This window comes from Panulirus ornatus, chromosome 4 (genome assembly GCF_036320965.1).
Source record: "Panulirus ornatus isolate Po-2019 chromosome 4, ASM3632096v1, whole genome shotgun sequence".
NCBI classification, from domain to species: domain Eukaryota; kingdom Metazoa; phylum Arthropoda; class Malacostraca; order Decapoda; family Palinuridae; genus Panulirus; species Panulirus ornatus.
The window spans coordinates 89,580,879-89,598,675 of NC_092227.1; the positions used below are offsets into that span (position 1 = coordinate 89,580,879).

Here is a 17,797-nt window from a genome sequence, read left to right on the forward strand (position 1 = left end):
TGAGGTGTTGTAGGTATATAGAAAGAATACAAGACCGGAAGTTTATGAGGAGAGTGTGTGATAGCATTAAAGGGGTTGATGTGAGAGGAAGACCACCTATCACATGAGGAAATAGAGTGGACGAGTGCTGGAGGGAGAGAAATTGTGGAGGAATGTGTGGAATGGTGTATGCAAGGGAAGCATATAAGGGCAGGGATAAATGGAGTTTCTTTTGCTGTAGCCACCCCCTTGATGGGAGTTCCTAGAAGGAATGGGCATCAGAGATATAGATAGAGAAAATGTCGTTCCTCATTCATTGTTTTCAAACATCAGAACCATTTCAGCACACACTGGTTGTCCCTCTCAGTCAGACTATGCTTACTATCACACCTGTCTTAGACACTATCACTCTTTGCATAATCAGGATGTTACACACTGCATATCATCATCAGGCATTTTGTTTCCAAGACATCTGCCCTCTTTTTTTCCTTTGTCTTCAAGCCCAAGAATCACATCCAAACAACTCTCTTGGACTGCTGTACCTTCAAACTCATCTTTGCCTTTACAAACATTGACCACTCCCTTCACATGATTCTTAATTCTCCCAGGACCTTAGCACCTTTTTCCACCCTATTATTTCCATCTTCCACTTTGCTCACAAGTATCTACAACTCTCAACTTCCTCTGAATCATTGACATTTAAACTTACACTCAAACCATCCTGCCTCACCCTGGTGCTGCATCTTATTACCTTACTTCTCTTTCACATTCTCTCTTAAACTCTGATTCTCTTTGTATTAAGTTTTCTTTAGGGTCTCGACAAAGCTTTTTCAACTTAAAATAGCAACTGACTCAATTCCCAAACCCACTCCATGACTGGCATACTAGGTCCAAAACCTTTGCATTTGCCTCCACCACCCTAGCCATGAGTGGATTAAATAGCCCATGTTGACATCACACATCCCTGATGTAGACTTACTTTCCCTAAGTACTACTGCCATACTTTACAGGTAGAAACTTCTTCCTGCCTTCAGTATTCTTCCCACTCTGTGCATTTGTAGCACCTTCCAAAAGAAATGTCTGTCAACCCTGTCATATACTTTTCCAAATCCATAAATGCACATACAAATCCCTCTTTTTACAAGCATTCTCAAACAATACCAGTCAATACCAGGTCTGCACATCCTTTACTATGCTTAAAGACATCGTTTCTCCTCCCTCATCAGCTGTGCTTTTGTTGCTGCCAAAGTCGCAATCATCAGTTATACTAAGGGGCCTTATACCTTTGAATACATTTGTTGTATGAAACTGATCACTATTAGCATTTTTAGTCATTGTGTTTGTTCTGTTTCTTGGTTGTTATGTGTTGAAGCAAGTTCTTCAACATCTAGAGCGTCATCTTGGAATATTTTCTCATCTCCAGACTAAGCCCTAAGAGCATCATGAAGAGGCAGCTCTTGCTCACAGGAATATGTATGTAACTTGCCAGATGAGCTAGACTCATTCCTGAACACATTCACAGATGATGTCATAGTCCTATGGAAGGAGAGTAAAGAATGATGAGGGTTGCATTAACTTGTAAGGGAATGTATACAAACTCCATAGAGGATATGATACATGGTTAATGAAATTATTCCAAGTGAATGCAAAGTAATGAGGACACAATGAAAGGCCTCATTGGAAATCATTGTCTTCCAGGAATTAGACTGCAGGGATTTGTGAGTGAGAGAAACTTGTAAGTCATCATTATACTTAAGCTGTTGCCAGAGCTACACCTCAGGAGAATTGCAAAGGAGATGCACTCTTTACTGGCAAATGTAAATCATATTTAAGTACATAGATAAGGAAATCTTAAGCAAAATGTATACTGAGTTTATTATCTCAAAACTAAATCATACTTTTCAAGTTTGGTCTCTGTATTTATAGAAGAAGGTTTAGAAGAGGACAATAAAGATGGTAGTACATAGTAGTTGGAAGGCAACCACCAACCAGGGAGGTATATTACAGGTACCACCTACCTGGGTATTGGGAGGATTACTGACAGCTATGTAGTGAGCCAACACTTCAATAGTTGTCAAGTTGTACTTCTTTGACTAAGGGAGCCATCTTTTCTTTTTGCCATGCCTACATGTGGACTACTGGCATTTTGTCCACAAATACAATCTCTTCTTTTCACACATAATACTTGGACCATATCTAACTTACATAACTCTTTCTTCATAATTCTAGACTTGCCTGTGGTGAGTGCTATGTGCTAGCCCTACCTTTTGGCAAAATGTTAGGAGCAAGAGATAAAAGTAGTAGGTAGGAAGATTAGACAGGAGCAATGGAAAGAAACAGTAGATTGAAGTATTAGGTAGGAGCATGAGCTGGGAGCCTTAGGTAGAAGTATTAGGTTTGAACATTAGGCAGACACATTAGGTTGAATTAGTTGGTAGTAACATTGGGTGGAGCCTCTGAGATTGTCTCTGATATATTAGTCAGGCTACTCAGTTTGTGTGGTCCAAGGTGAAATGCCTGAGGACTGTCAAATGCTTGTTTAGTACTCTTGCATAAAGGCAAGGGGGCAAAAGTGAATTGTGGAATTACAGAGGTATATGTTATTTTAGTATACCTGGTAAAGTGTATAGGAGAATGGTTACTGAAATGGTGATGACCTGCACAGAGTATCAGATTGGTTAGGAGAGGAAGAGGATGTGTGGACCGGTTACTGAAATGGTGATGACCTGCACAGAGTATCAGATTGGTTAGGAGAGGAAGAGGATGTGTGGACCAAGTGTTTACCTGGAAGACTTTGTTTGAGAACTACTTTGAGAAAGAGTAATTTATTTTTAGTGTATCCTTCACTCATATACCATCAAGAAGCAGTTTATCAATGTTTAAGGTTTATTCCTCATGTGCAGTGTGTTGATGCTTTCTAAGTCCCAGTATATATTAATTGTCATGGGATTTTTTTCAGGACTCAACCAACCGCGAGATACACTTGGGTGTAACTGCGATCGGTCTGGTAGTGTTCCAGAATGGAATCAAAATGAACACTTTTAGCTGGGCTAAGATTATCAAGATTTCATTCAAGCGGAAACAGTTTTTTATTCAGCTTAGAAGGGAACTGGTAAGAAATAGTTTGTTTTCCATTTCAAAAATCTTTAATGTGTAAGTATTAAGAGGTTTTATGTAATATCATTTTTCTTGATAAAACTTGAATATTTTTTGATGAAAGTTGCTAGTTTATTCTGTTGAATAAGTTTTAGTTATATTATGTTATATTGAGTGGGAGGTAAGTTTGAATGGAGAAAAACTGGAGGAAGTAAAGTGTTTTGGATATCTGGGAGTGGATTTGGCAGCGGATGGAACCATGGAAGCAGAAGTGAGTCAGAGGGTCACCCTCCTCTATGTTCAGGCCCTGATCGCTCAAATTCTTTTTCACTCCATCCTTCCACCTCCAATTTGGTATCCCTCTTCTCATTCCCTCCACCTCTAACACATATATCCTCTTGGTCAATCTTTCCTCACTCATTCTCTCCATGTGACCAAAACATTTCAATACACCCTCTTCTGCTCTCTCAACCACACTCGTTTTATTACCACACATCTCTCTTACCTTTTCATTACTGACTTGATCAAACCACCTCACACCACATGTTGTCTTCAGACATCTCATTTTCAACACATCCACCCTCCTCTGCACAACTATATCTATAGCCCATGCCTCACAACCAAGTAACATTGTTGGAACCACTGTTCTTTCAAACATGCCCATTTTTGCTCTCCGAGGTAACGTTCTCACCTTCCACACATTTTTCAACGCTCCTAGAACCTTTGCCCCCTCCCCCACCCTGTGACTCACTTCTACTTCCATGGTTCCATCCGCTTCCAAATCCACTCCCAGATATCTAAATCACTTCACTTCATCCAGTTTTTCTCCATTCAAACTTACCTCCCAATTGACTTATCCATCAACCCTACTGTACCTAACAACCTTGCTCTTATTCACATTTACTCTCAGCTTTCTTCTTTCACATACTTTACCAAACTCAGTCATCAGCTTCTGCAGTTTCTCACCCGAATCAGCCACCAGTGCTGTATCATCAGCTAACAACAATTGACTCACTTCCCAAGTCCTCTCATCTACAACAGAGTGCATACTTGCCCCTCTCTCCAAAACTCTTACATTCACCTCCCCTAACAACCCCATCCATAAACAAAGTAAAAAACCATGGAGACATCACGCACCCCTGCAGCAAACCAACATTCAGTGGGAACCAGTCACTTTCCTCTCCTCCTACTCGTACACATGCCTTACATCCTCAATAAAAACTTTTCACTGCTTCTAGCATCTTACCTCCCACACCATATACTCTTAATACCTTCCACAAAGCATCTCTATCAACTCTATCGTATGCTTTCTCCAGATCCATAGATGCTACATACAAATCCATTTGTTTTGCTACGTTTTTCTCACATACATTCTTCAAAGCAAACACCTGATCCACATATCCTCTACCACTTCTAAAACTATGCTGCTCTTCCCCAATCTGATGTTCTTTACATGCCTTCACCCTCTCAATCAATACCCTCCCATATAATTTCCCAGGAATACTCAGCAAACTTATACCTCTGTAATTTGAACACTCACCTTTGTCCCCTTTGCCTTTGTACAATGGCACTATGCATGCATTCTGCCAATCCCCAGGTACTTCACCATGAACCATGCATACGTTGAGTATCCTCACCAACCAGTCAACAACACAGTCACCCCCTTTTTTTTTTTAATAAACTCCCCAGCAGTACCATCCAAACCTGCTGCCTTGCTGGCTTTCATCTTCTGCAAAGCTTTCACTACCTCTTCTCTGTTTACCAAATCATTTTCCATAACCTTTTCACTTCACATACCACCTCGACCAAAACACTCCATCTCTTCCACTCTATCATCAAACACATTCGACAAACCTTCAAAATACTCGCTCCATCCCCCTCTCACTTCACCACTACTTGTTATTACCTCCCATTTGCCCCCTTCACTGATGTTCCCATTTGTTCTCTTGTCTTACGCACTTTATTTACCTCCTTCCGAAACATCTTTTTATTCTCCCTAAAATTTGATACTCTCATTTGCCCTCTTTTTCACCTTTTGTACCTTTGTCTTGAACTCTTGCCTCTTTCTTTTATACATCTCCCAGTCATTTGCACTATTTCCCTGCAAAAATCATTCAAATGCCTCTCTCTTCTCTTTCATTCATAATCATACGTCTTCATCCTACCACTCACTACCCTTTCTAATCTGCCCACCTCCCACCTTTTTCATACCACAGGCATCTTTGTGCAAGCCATCATTGCTTCCCTAAATACATCCCATTCCTCCCCCACTCCCCTTATATCATTTGCTCGCAGCCTTTTCCATTCTGCACTCAATCTCTCCCGGTACTTCCTCTCACAAGTCTCCTTTCCAAGCTCACTAAATCTCACCTCTCTCTTCATCCCAACATTCTCTCTTCTTTTTTGTAAACCTCTACATATCTTCACCTTCGCCTTCACAAGATAATGATCAGACATCCCTCCAGTTGCCCCTCTCAGCACATTAACATCCAAAAGTCTCTCACACGCCAATCAGTTACCACGTAATCCAGTAACGCTCTCTGGCCATCTCTCCTACTTACATGCATATACCTATGTATATCTCTGTTTTTAAACCAGGTATTCCCAATCAGCTATTTCAGCACACAAATCTACAAGCTCTTCACCATTTCCATTTGCAACACTGAACACCCCATATACATCAGTTATACCCTCAACTGCCACATTACTCACCTTTGCATTCAAATCACCCATCACTATAACATATGCACATATACATACATATACATATCAACGTTTACATACACAGACATTACATACATACACATGTACACATTCATATTTGCTTGCCTTCATCCATTCCCGACACCACCTGCCCCACAGGAAACAGCATCGCTACCCCCTGCTTCAGCAAGGTAGTGCCTGGAAAACAGACAAAAATGGGCACATTCGTTCACACTCAGTCTCTAGCTGTCATGTGTAATGCACTGAAACCACAGCTTCCTATCCACATCCAGGTCCCACAGACCCTTCCATGGTTTACCCCAGACATTTCAAATGCCCTGGTTCAGTCCATTGACAGCACATCAACCTTGGTGTACCATATCATTCCAATTCATTCTGTTGCTTGCATGCCTCTCACCCTCCTGTATGTTCAGGCCTTGACCATTCAAGAGCCTTCCACCTCCAGTTTTGTCTCCCACCTCTTGTTCTCTCCACCTCTGACACATATATCCTCTTTGTCAATTTTTCCTCACTCATTCTCTCCATATGTCCAGACCATTTCAACACACCTTCTGCTCTCTCAACCACACTATGTTTATTTTTACACATCTCTCTTACCCTTTCATTATGTACTCGATCAAACCACCTCAGACATTTCATTTCCAACACATCCACTCTCCTCCATACAACCCTATCTATAGCCCATGCCTCCCAACCATATAACATTGTTGGAACCACTATTCATTCAAACACCCATTTTTGTTCTCTGAGATAACGTTCTCTCCTTCCACCCATTCTTTATTGCTCCTAGAACCATTGACCCCTCCCCCACCCTGTAACTCACTTCTGCTTCCATGGTCCCATTCACTGCTAAGTTCACTCCCAGATATCTAAAATACTTCACTCGTCCAATTTTTCTCTATTCACACTTCTTTCTTTCTTTCAAACTATTCGCCATTTCCGCGTTAGCAAGGTAGCGTTAAGAATAGAGGACTGGGCCTCTGAGGGAATATCCTCACCTGGCCCCCTTCTCTGTTCCTTCTTTTGGAAAATTAAAAAAAAAAAAAGAGGGGAGGATTTCACACTACATCCCAATTAACTTGTCCTTCAACCCTATTGAACCTAATAACCTTGACCTTATTCACATTTCCGTCAACTTTCTCCTTTCACACACTTTTCCAGACTCAGTCACAAACTTCTGCAGTTTCTCACTCGAATCAGCCACCAGTGCTGTATCATCCGCGAACAACAGCTAACTCACTTCCCAAGCCCTCTCATCCACAACAGACTGCATACTTGCCCCTCTCTCCAAAAATCTTGCATTTACATCCCTAACCACCACATCCATAAACAAGTTAAACAACCATGGGGACATCACACACCCCTGCCACAGACCAACATTCACTGGGAACCAATCACTCTCCTATCTTTCTACTCATACACATACCTTACATCCATGGTAAAATCTTTTCACTGCTTTTAGCAGCTTACCTCCCACACCATATACTCATAAGACCTTCCACAAAGCATCTCTATCAGCCCTATCACATGCCTTCTCCAGATCCATAAAGCTACATACAAATCCATCTGTTCCTCTACCACTTCTGAAACCACACTGCTCCTCCCCATTCTGATGTGCTGTAAATGCCTTCAGTCTCTTAATCAATAACTTCCCATACAATTTCCCAGGAACACTCAACAAACTCATTCCTCTATAGTTTGAACACTCACCTTTATCCCCTTTGCCTTTGTACAATGGCACTATGCATGCACTCTGCCACTCCTCAGGCACCTCACCATGATCCATACATACATTGAGTCTCTTTACCAACCAGTTAACAGCACATTCACCCCCTTTCTTAATGAATTCAACTTCAGTACCATCCAGACCCACTGTCTTGCTGGATTTCATCATCTGCAAGGCTTTCACTACTTCTCTCTTAACCTAACCTTTTTCCCTGACCTTCACACTTTGCGCACCACCCCAACCAACACACCCTGCATCTGTCACTATCATCACGTGCATTCAACAAACCTGCAAAATACTCACTCCATCACTACCTGTTATCATATCCCCCCCTTGCCCTTTTCACCGATGTTCCCATTTGCTTTCTTGTCTTACGCATGTTATTTACCTCCCTCCAAAACAATTTTTTATTCTCCGTAAAGTTTAATGATACTCTCTCACCCCAGCTCTCATTTGCCATCTTTTTCAGCCCTTCCATCTTTCTCTTGCAACTTTCTTTTATACATCTCCCAGTCATTTGCACTCCTTCGTTGTAAGTACTGTTCCAATGCCTCTCTTTTCTCTTTCACTACCAACTTTACTTCTTCATCCCACCACTCACTACCCTTTCTAATCTGCCCACCTCCCACCTTTCTCATGCCACATGCATCTTTTTCACATGCCTTCACTGCTTCTCGAAATGCATCCCATTCCTCACCCACTCCCCCCAGGTCATTTGCTCTCACCTTCTACCATTCTATACTCAATCTCTGATGGTATTGCTGTACTCAATTCTCCTTTCCAAGCTCACTTTCTTTCCCCCATTCTTTTCTCCATGACATTGTTTCCTCTTTTTGGAAATACTCTACAAATTCTAGCCTTTGCCTCCACGTGATAATGATCAGACATCCTTCCAGCTGCCCCTTCCTGCTGCCCCTTCCAGCAAATTTACATCTAAAAGTCTCTCTTTTACACTCTTATCAATTGATATGTAATCTAATAATACCCATTGACCATCTCTCATACTCACATACATATACTTGAGAATATCTCTCTATTTGAATGAGGTATTCCCAATCACCAGTCTTTTTTTCAGCACACAACTCCACAAGTTCTTCACCATTTCCATTTTAACACTGAATACCCCACACTCCCCAATTATTCCCTAACTGCTACCTTACTTACCTTTGCATTTGAATAACCCATCACTAATATCCAGTTTTGTGTATCAAAACTGCTTTGTCGAAGGTCTAAAGAGTGTATGGTGTGGGAAGTAAGCTGCTAGAAGCAGTGAAGAGTCTTTATCAAGGATGTAAGGCATGTGTATGAATAGGAAGAGAGGAGAGTGATTGGTTCCCAGTGAAGGTCGGTCTGCAGCAGAGGTGTTTGATGTCTTCCTTGTTGTCTAATTTGTTTATTAATGTTTATGGATTGGAGAGGCACATTGATGTTTCAGAAGTGGTAGAGGATGTGTCGATCAGGTGTATGCTTTGAAAAATTTGTGTGAGAAATTCTTAGAGTAACAGATGGATTTGTATGTGGGATTTTTTAGATCTGAAGAAGGCATATGACAAGGTTGATAGAGATGCTTTGTGTAAGGTCTTAAGAATATATGGTGTGGGAGGCAAGCTGCTAGAAGCAGTGAGAAGTTTTTATTAAGGACATAAGGCATGTGTATGAGCAGGAAGAGAGGAGAGTGATTGGTTCCTAGTGAAAGTCGGTCTGCAGCAGGGATGCATGATGGCCTCATGGTTGTTTAATTTGTTTATGGATGGTGTGGTTAGGGAGGTTAATTCATAGAGGTAAAATACTTACAGGTTTGTCTGTTTTTTAGAGATATCAGTTTATCTGCCTAATATTTATTGAGTAGATTTTGTGGATATTGTTGGGATATCTAATCCCAGTTTTTCAGTCACTGTAGTTATACACCTGCTCACTGTAGTTATACACCTGCTCACTGTAGTTATACACCTGCTCAGGACTGAGGTGTTTATCAGCTACGAGTTTTGCAAATTCCTCCACATACTCGGCAGCTTCTTCGTGGTTTGCAGACCACTTTTCTCTGCACACTTCATTCGTGGAAATTCCATGACACTTCTTGAATCTTTGAAGCCATCCTTCACTATAGTCATGCTCATGTTAGAATTTAAGTTCCTTATGGAACAACTTATCCTGGTCCATTATCATGCTACCTGACAAGTCCACTCATCACTCCGATGCTGTTGAAACTATTGCATCATCACTCGATTGTGCTCAGTACTCTTACCATCTTTCATAGTTTTTCTAATTGTCATTTGCTTCTTAGAATCGCTGTCTGCATAGAATTTCAATATTTTCTCCCTTTTCTTCTTTATATCATAAACTGTAGATGCCACACAGTTTATGTGCCAAAACACCACAGTCCATTTTTTCAACAGTTCTATTTTATCTTGGATCGATACGGACCGGTGTTTACGTTTGACACCATGACTGACACCCTTATATATATATCTTGGAAGCCATAGCTAGGGTTAAATTTAAGCAAAATAAGCTAAGAATCTCACAGAATTGCGGTATCACCACCAACAAGTGCAGTGTAAAGAATGTAAATAAGCATGCCCTACACACATCGCCATCTGTGGCCGCCCAGTAAACTAGTCTGGTGGCCGTGTTAATTTCAAGTTCCCTCGCGTAATTTTGTCAGGACTAAAGGAGGTGCCGAACCATCAGCTGCCAGAAATTCAGTGATGTACCTGTATTCACTTTTTTATATATCTGTGGTAAAAATGGTATTATTTATAGATTTCAAATGAAAGGAGATATGTTTTTCAAGAAATTGGCAAAAATCATCTTTGCCAGAGTCCTCTGGTATCAGTTCTGTTTCTCCACAAAATGCCAAAAATTCTCCCAGTGCAGATTTTTTGGTTTCTTTCTCTGATTTTGTGTAACTTCAATGGTAGATTATCATATTTTGGCAACTGTTGTTCATCATACATTTTGAAGTTTCTTGTACGTATGGTAACGAATGGAAATGTATATTCTGTGTTCCATTTTCACTCAGGGTCTCCATTATAGAAGTATTTCTTCATATATTTATAATGCACATTTTGCTTAAAATGTCCATAACTACTTCATATTGCAGAGGACTTGACCTCAAGGAAAAGATTTTATACTATTGTCTAAAAGGAGGTTTAAACACTTTATACTGTTTCCCAAGTTTATATGTAGCCATCCAGCACTGTGAACTTTATAAACCCAGTTTCAATCTCTTTCCACATCTTATGCATATGCATCATGCTCACTTCCCACCATTCCTGATATTTATATTTTTTCTATTTCTTTTAGTTTTTGCAAGTATGTTTTTTTTCCATACTTGTTTTGAGTTTCCCATGTTAGCGAGGTAGTGTCAGGAACAAACGAAGAAAACATCTCATTCACTCACACCCATTCTGTAACTGTCATATGTAACGCACCAAAACAACACCATCTATCCACAGCCAGGCCCTACACACCTTTTCCATGAGTGACTGCAGCTGCTTCATATGCCCTGGTTTAGTCCATAAACAGCACATCAACCTCTGTATAATACATCACACCTATTCACTTTTATCCACCGTGTGCATTTCACACTCCTGCATGTTCAAGTCTGTAGGAGCTTTCACACCAAAGAGAAATGTCACATGTGACATGCCACTTGAAAACAAACCCTTAGAAACAAATGAAATCTTTTACTCGGGAGTGGCATGACATGTTGCATGTGCCAGATGTCACTTGGATGCCACTCTGCGATTGGACCAGATGATTTTTCTTCAGTTTGCTACATGCCACCTCGGTCCAGTTTTATCAGATTTAATGGAGCTTTCACACCAAAGTGATGAATAACCAAGATAATATTGATACGAATAACATTAAAGATCAAGTAAGTAATGAAAGGGTAAGAGAGATGTGTGGTAATAAAAAGAGTGTGATTTAGAGAGCAGTAGAGGGAGTGTTGAAATGGTTTGGATATATGGAGAGAATGAGTAAGGAAAGATTGACAAAGAGGATATATGTGTGTCATAGGTGGAGGGAACAAGGAGATGCAGAAGACCAAACTGGAGGTGGAAGGATGGAGTGAAAAAGATTTTGAGCGATCGGGGCCTGAATGTACAAGAGGGTGAAAGGCATGCAAGGAATAGAGTGAATGTTGTGTACTGGGGTCGATGTGCTGTCAATGGACTGAACCAGGGCATGTGAAGTGCTTGGGGTAAACCATGGAAAGGTCTGTGGGGCTTGGATGTGGATAGGGAGCTGTGGTTTGGGCGCATTACACATGGCAGCTAGAGACTGAATGTGAACAAATGTGGCCTTTTTTTTTTTTGTCTTTTCCTGGTGCTACCTCACTGAAGGGGGGATGTGCTATTTCCTGTGTGGAGGGGTAGGGACAGAATGGATGAAGACAAGCAAGCATGAATATGTACATGTGTATATATGTATATGTCTGTGTATGTATATGTTGATATGTATATGTATGTATATGTGCCTGTATGGGCGTTTATGTATGTATATGTGTTTATACGAGTGGTTGGGCCATTCTTCGTCTGTTTCCTGGCACTATCTTGTTGATGTGGGAAACAGCAATTAAGTATAATATAAAAAACATTAAAGATACAAAAAACTAGTGGATTTATGGTGTATGTAGTGAATTTTGAAGAGTCTCCTAGCAGATTTTCTCTAGTCACATTTGACAACACTGCCTCGATCATACAGTCTGTGGAGAAAGGTGAGTAGTCATTCCTCACTGCTCACAGATCTTCAGTAGTTAGCATCCCTCTGCTGCAATAAAGGCTTCACAGTGGTTACCAGATTATGAAGTGTCTTACCACATATGGTAAAGCTACTGAAACTTCTCTGGATGCAGCTCTAGTTGCCTTGCAACTACATAAGTACTATGAATCCCTGCATTGTCTTTCAGATATGTATGTACCCACCACCTCTTCTTATGTTTTCCTCTGGTGATTACAACATCAATCAGAGCGATTATATTGGCATCATTATCTGGTGGTGACATCTTGTAAACTGAGCAGGGAAATATATGCACCACATGTCACATGTCACTTTGGATCACTATGTCACATGTCACTTGCCTTCTGCCACTTGCCACCCTGCCACATGTCATGTTGGTGTGAAAGCGGCCTACCATTCAAAATATTTTTCATTTCATTCTTCCATATTCAATTTGGTCTCCCCCTTCTCCTTGTCCCCTCCACTTTTGACATATATCTTCTTTGTCAACCACTCCTCACTCATTCTCTCTAATTGTCCACACGATTTCAGCACACTGGCTTCAGCTCTTTCAAGCATACTCTTCTTATTACCTCACCTCTCTCTTTTTTTTATTTTGACCCGCTTGATCAACCCTTCCCACACCACATATTGTTCTCATACGTATCATTTCTAATATTTGCACCCTCCTTCACTTTCTCATTCATAACCCATGCCTTGCATTCATACTACATCTTTGAGACTGCCATAACTACAAACACCCATTTTCACCCTCCCAATTAGCAACCTTTCTTTCCATATATTCCAAAGTGCTCCCAGAGCCTTCATGCCTTCACCCACTCTATGACTCACCTTCACTTCCATGGTTCCATTCACTGTCATGTCCACTCCCATGTATTTAAAATGCCCCACTTACTCCTGGTTTTATCTATTCAAATTCACCCCCCAACTAACCTGTCTTTCTGCAATGCTAAAAGTGATAACTCTGATTATATTCACATTTACTCTTAACTTTTTCCTTTCTCACACTCTCCAAAACTCAGACATCAACTTCTGCAGTTCCTCACTAAATCTGCCATCAATGCTGTGTTATCATCAAACAAATGACTCACTTATGAGGCACCCCCACTCACCCCCTGCAGACTGCATACCTGCCTTTCTTTCTAAGACTTTTGCCTCCTCACCACTGTATCTATGAACAAATAGATGTACCTTTACAGCTGTAGGCTTTATTGTGTGTGGTTTAGTTTAAGTTGCTTTTTTATCATGTGTGTAATTTAAGTTTTGTGGTCTGATAAATATTTTTTTTTAATCTTTGTGTATTCATTTGGATACTACATCTTGTCACAGTTAAAGGGTTAAGAATTTTACCCTTTACATTTATATATATATATATATATATATATATATATATATATATATATATATATATATCTTTTCTTTCAAACTATTCGCCATTTCCCGCATTAGCGAGGTAGCGTTAAGAACAGATGACTGGGCCTTTGAGGGACTACCCTCACCTGGCCCAATTCTCTGTTCCTTCTTTTGGAAAAAAAAAAGAAAAAAAAAAAAAATGAGAGGGGAGGATTTCCAGCCCCCCGCTCCCTCCCCTTTTAGTCGCCTTCTACGACACGCAGGGAATACGTGGGAAGTATTCTTGCTCCCCTATCCCCAGGGATAATATATATATATATATATATATATATATATATATATATATATATTAATTTTTTTTTTTTTTTTTTTTTTTTGCCGCTGTCTCCCGCGTTTGCGAGGTAGCGCAAGGAAACAGACGAAAGAAATGGCCCAACCCACCCCCATACACATGTATATACATACGTCCACACACGCAAATATACATACCTACACAGCTTTCCATGGTTTACCCCAGACGCTTCGCATGCCTTGATTCAATCCACTAACAGCACGTCAACCCCGGTATACCACATTGCTCCAATTCACTCTATTCCTTGCCCTCCTTTCACCCTCCTGCATGTTCAGGCCCCGATCACACAAAATCTTTTTCACTCCATCTTTCCACCTCCAATTTGGTCTCCCTCTTCTCCTTGTTCCCTCCACCTCCGACACATATATCCTCTTGGTCAATCTTTCCTCACTCCTTCTCTCCATGTGCCCAAACCATTTCAAAACACCCTCTTCTGCTCTCTCAACCACGCTCTTTTTATTTCCACACATCTCTCTTACCCTTACGTTACTTACTCGATCAAACCACCTCACACCACACATTATCCTCAAACATCTCATTTCCAGCACATCCATCCTCCTGCGCACAACTCTATCCATAGCCCAAGCCTCGCAACCATACAACATTGTTGGAACCACTATTCCTTCAAACATACCCATTTTTGCTTTCCGAGATAATGTTCTCGACTTCCACACATTCTTCAAGGCTCCCAGGATTTTCGCCCCCTCCCCCACCCTATGATCCACTTCTGTTTCCATGGTTCCATCCGCTGCCAGATCCACTCCCAGATATCTAAAACACTTTACTTCCTCCAGTTTTTCTCCATTCAAACTTACCTCCCAATTGACTTGACCCTCAACCCTACTGTACCTAATAATTACCTTGCTCTTATTCACATTTACTCTTAACTTTCTTCTTTCACACACTTTACCAAACTCAGTCACCAGCTTCTGCAGTTTCTCACATGAATCAGCCACCAGCGCTGTATCATCAGCGAACAACAACTGACTCACTTCCCAAGCTCTCTCATCCCCAACAGACTTCATACTTGCCCATCTTTCCAAAACTCTTGCATTCACCTCCCTAACAACCCCATCCATAAACAAATTAAACAACCATGGAGACATCACACACCCCTGCCGCAATCCTACATTCACTGAGAACCAATCACTTTCCTCTCTTTCTACACATACACATGCCTTACATCCTCGATAAAAACTTTTCACTGCTTCTAACAACTTGCCTCCCACACCATATATTCTTAATACCTTCCACAGGGCATCTCTATCAACTCTATCATATGCCTTCTCCAGATCCATAAATGCTACATACAAATCCATTTGCTTTTCTAAGTATTTCTCACATACATTCTTCAGAGCAAACACCTGATCCACACATCCTCTACCACTTCTGAAACCACACTGCTCTCCCCCAATCTGATGCTCTGTACATGCCTTCACCCTCTCAATCAATACCCTCCCATATAATTTACTAGGAATACTCTACAAACTTATACCTCTGTAATTTGAGCACTCACTCTTATCCCCTTTGCCTTTGTACAATGGCACTATGCACGCATTCCGCCAATCCTCAGGCACCTCACCATGAGGCATACATACATTAAATAACCTTACCAACCAGTCAATAATACAGTCACCCCCTTTTTTAATAAATTCCACTGCATTACCATACAAACCTGCTGCCTTGCCGGCTTTCATCTTCCGCAAAGCTTTTACTACCTCTTCTCTGTTTAACAAATCATTTTCCCTAACCCTCTCACTTTGCACACCACTTCAACCAAAACACCCTATATCTGCCACTCTATCATCAAACACATTCAACAAACCTTCAAAATACTCACTCCATCTCCTTCTCACATCACCACTACTTGTTATCACCTCCCCATTTGCGCCCTTCACTGAAGTTCCCATTTGCTCCCTTGTCTTACGCACTTTATTTACCTCCTTCCAGAACATCTTTTTATTCTCCCTAAAATTTAATGATACTCTCTCACCCCAACTCTCATTTGCCCTCTTTTTCACCTCTTGCACCTTTCTCTTGACCTCCTGTCTCTTTCTTTTATACATCTCCCACTCAGTTGCATTTTTTCCCTGCAAAAATCGTCCAAATGCCTCTCTCTTCTCTTTCACTAATAATCTTACTTCTTCATCCCACCACTCACTACCCTTTCTAATCAACCCACCTCCCACTCTTCTCATGCCACAAGCATCTTTTGCGCAATCCATCACTGATTCTCTAAATACATCCCATTCCTCCCCCACTCCCCTTACTTCCATTGTTCTCACCTTTTTCCATTCTGTACTCAGTCTCTCCTGGTACTTCCTCACACATATATATATGTATATATATATATATATATATATATATATATATATATATATATATATATATATATATATATATATGTATATATATATATATATATATATATATATATATATATATATATATGTATATATATATATATATATATATATATATATATATATATATATATATATATATATATATATATATATATTTAAGTTAAGAGTAAATGTGAATAAGAGCAAGGTTATTAGGTACAGTAGGGTTGAGGGTCAAGTCAATTGGGAGGTGAGTTTGAATGGAGAAAAACTGGAGGAAGTGAAGTGTTTTAGATATCTGGGAGTGGATCTGGCAGCGGATGGAACCATGGAAGCGGAAGTGGACCATAGGGTGGGGGAGGGGGCGAAAATTCTGGGAGCCTTGAAGAATGTGTGGAAGTCGAGAACATTATCTCGGAAAGCAAAAATGGGTATGTTTGAAGGAATAGTGGTTCCAACAATGTTGTATGGTTGCGAGGCGTGGGCTATGGATAGAGTTGTGCGCAGGAGGATGGATGTGCTGGAAATGAGATGTCTGAGGACAATGTGTGGTGTGAGGTGGTTTGATCGAGTAAGTAACGTAAGGGTAAGAGAGATGTGTGGAAATAAAAAGAGTGTGGTTGAGAGAGCAGAAGAGGGTGTTTTGAAATCGTTTGGGGACATGGAGAGAATGAGTGAGGAAAGGTTGACTAAGAGGATATATGTGTCGGAGGTGGAGGGAACGAGGAGAAGAGGGAGACCAAATTGGAGGTGGAAAGATGGAGTGAAAAAGATTTTGTGTGATCGGGGCCTGAACATGCAGGAGGGTGAAAGGAGGGCAAGGAATAGAGTGAATTGGAGCGATGTGGTATACCGGGGTTGACGTGCTGTCAGTGGATTGAAGCAGGGCATGTGAAGCGTCTGGGGTAAACCATGGAAAGCTGTGTAGGTATGTATATTTGCGTGTGTGAACGTATGTATATACATGTGTATGGGGGGGGGGTTGAGCCATTTCTTTCGTCTGTTTCCTTGCACTACCTCGCAAACGCGGGAGACAGCGACAAAGTATAATAAATAAATAAAATATATATATATATATATATATATATATATATACATTGAGTTTGTAGAGTGCCATGATGAAGATTTATGAAAATAATTTTTATTTTATCCATTTTTTTCTGCTTATATATACAGCATATATAATACAGCTTAATCTCAATATAAATTTTTTCTTTTATGATGCATTATGTGTTGTTAGAAAATGAGCATTAGTTTTTGGATGATACTTCATGCATCATCAGAACTAGAGTAATATTCTAATTTTAGGCTACTTGGATAATATTGCCATTTTATGTTTATGCAAGTTCTTCGTTAGGCTTTGAAGGTGGAATGGCTAGTCACCAAAGTTTGATGGGCACCTCTCAGTATATTTTTCTAAATTTTTTTGTATGACCCTGAAACCCGTGTTCTTCGGTAAGATGGATAGGTTTGGTAGCT

General features: G+C 40.5%; 1 protein-coding gene across 10 annotated transcripts in view; it reads left to right on the forward strand.

Moving 5' to 3' along the window:
• Positions 1-17,797, forward strand: part of Ptpmeg (protein tyrosine phosphatase Meg) — a 653,263-nt gene that overhangs the window by 201,648 nt on the left and 433,818 nt on the right. For all 10 annotated transcript variants that reach the window (XM_071657245.1, XM_071657235.1, XM_071657258.1 and 7 more), the window contains one exon: positions 2,939-3,091. In XM_071657245.1, the coding sequence (XP_071513346.1) occupies positions 2,939-3,091 (153 nt within the window). The remainder of the gene's footprint in view (positions 1-2,938; positions 3,092-17,797) is intronic.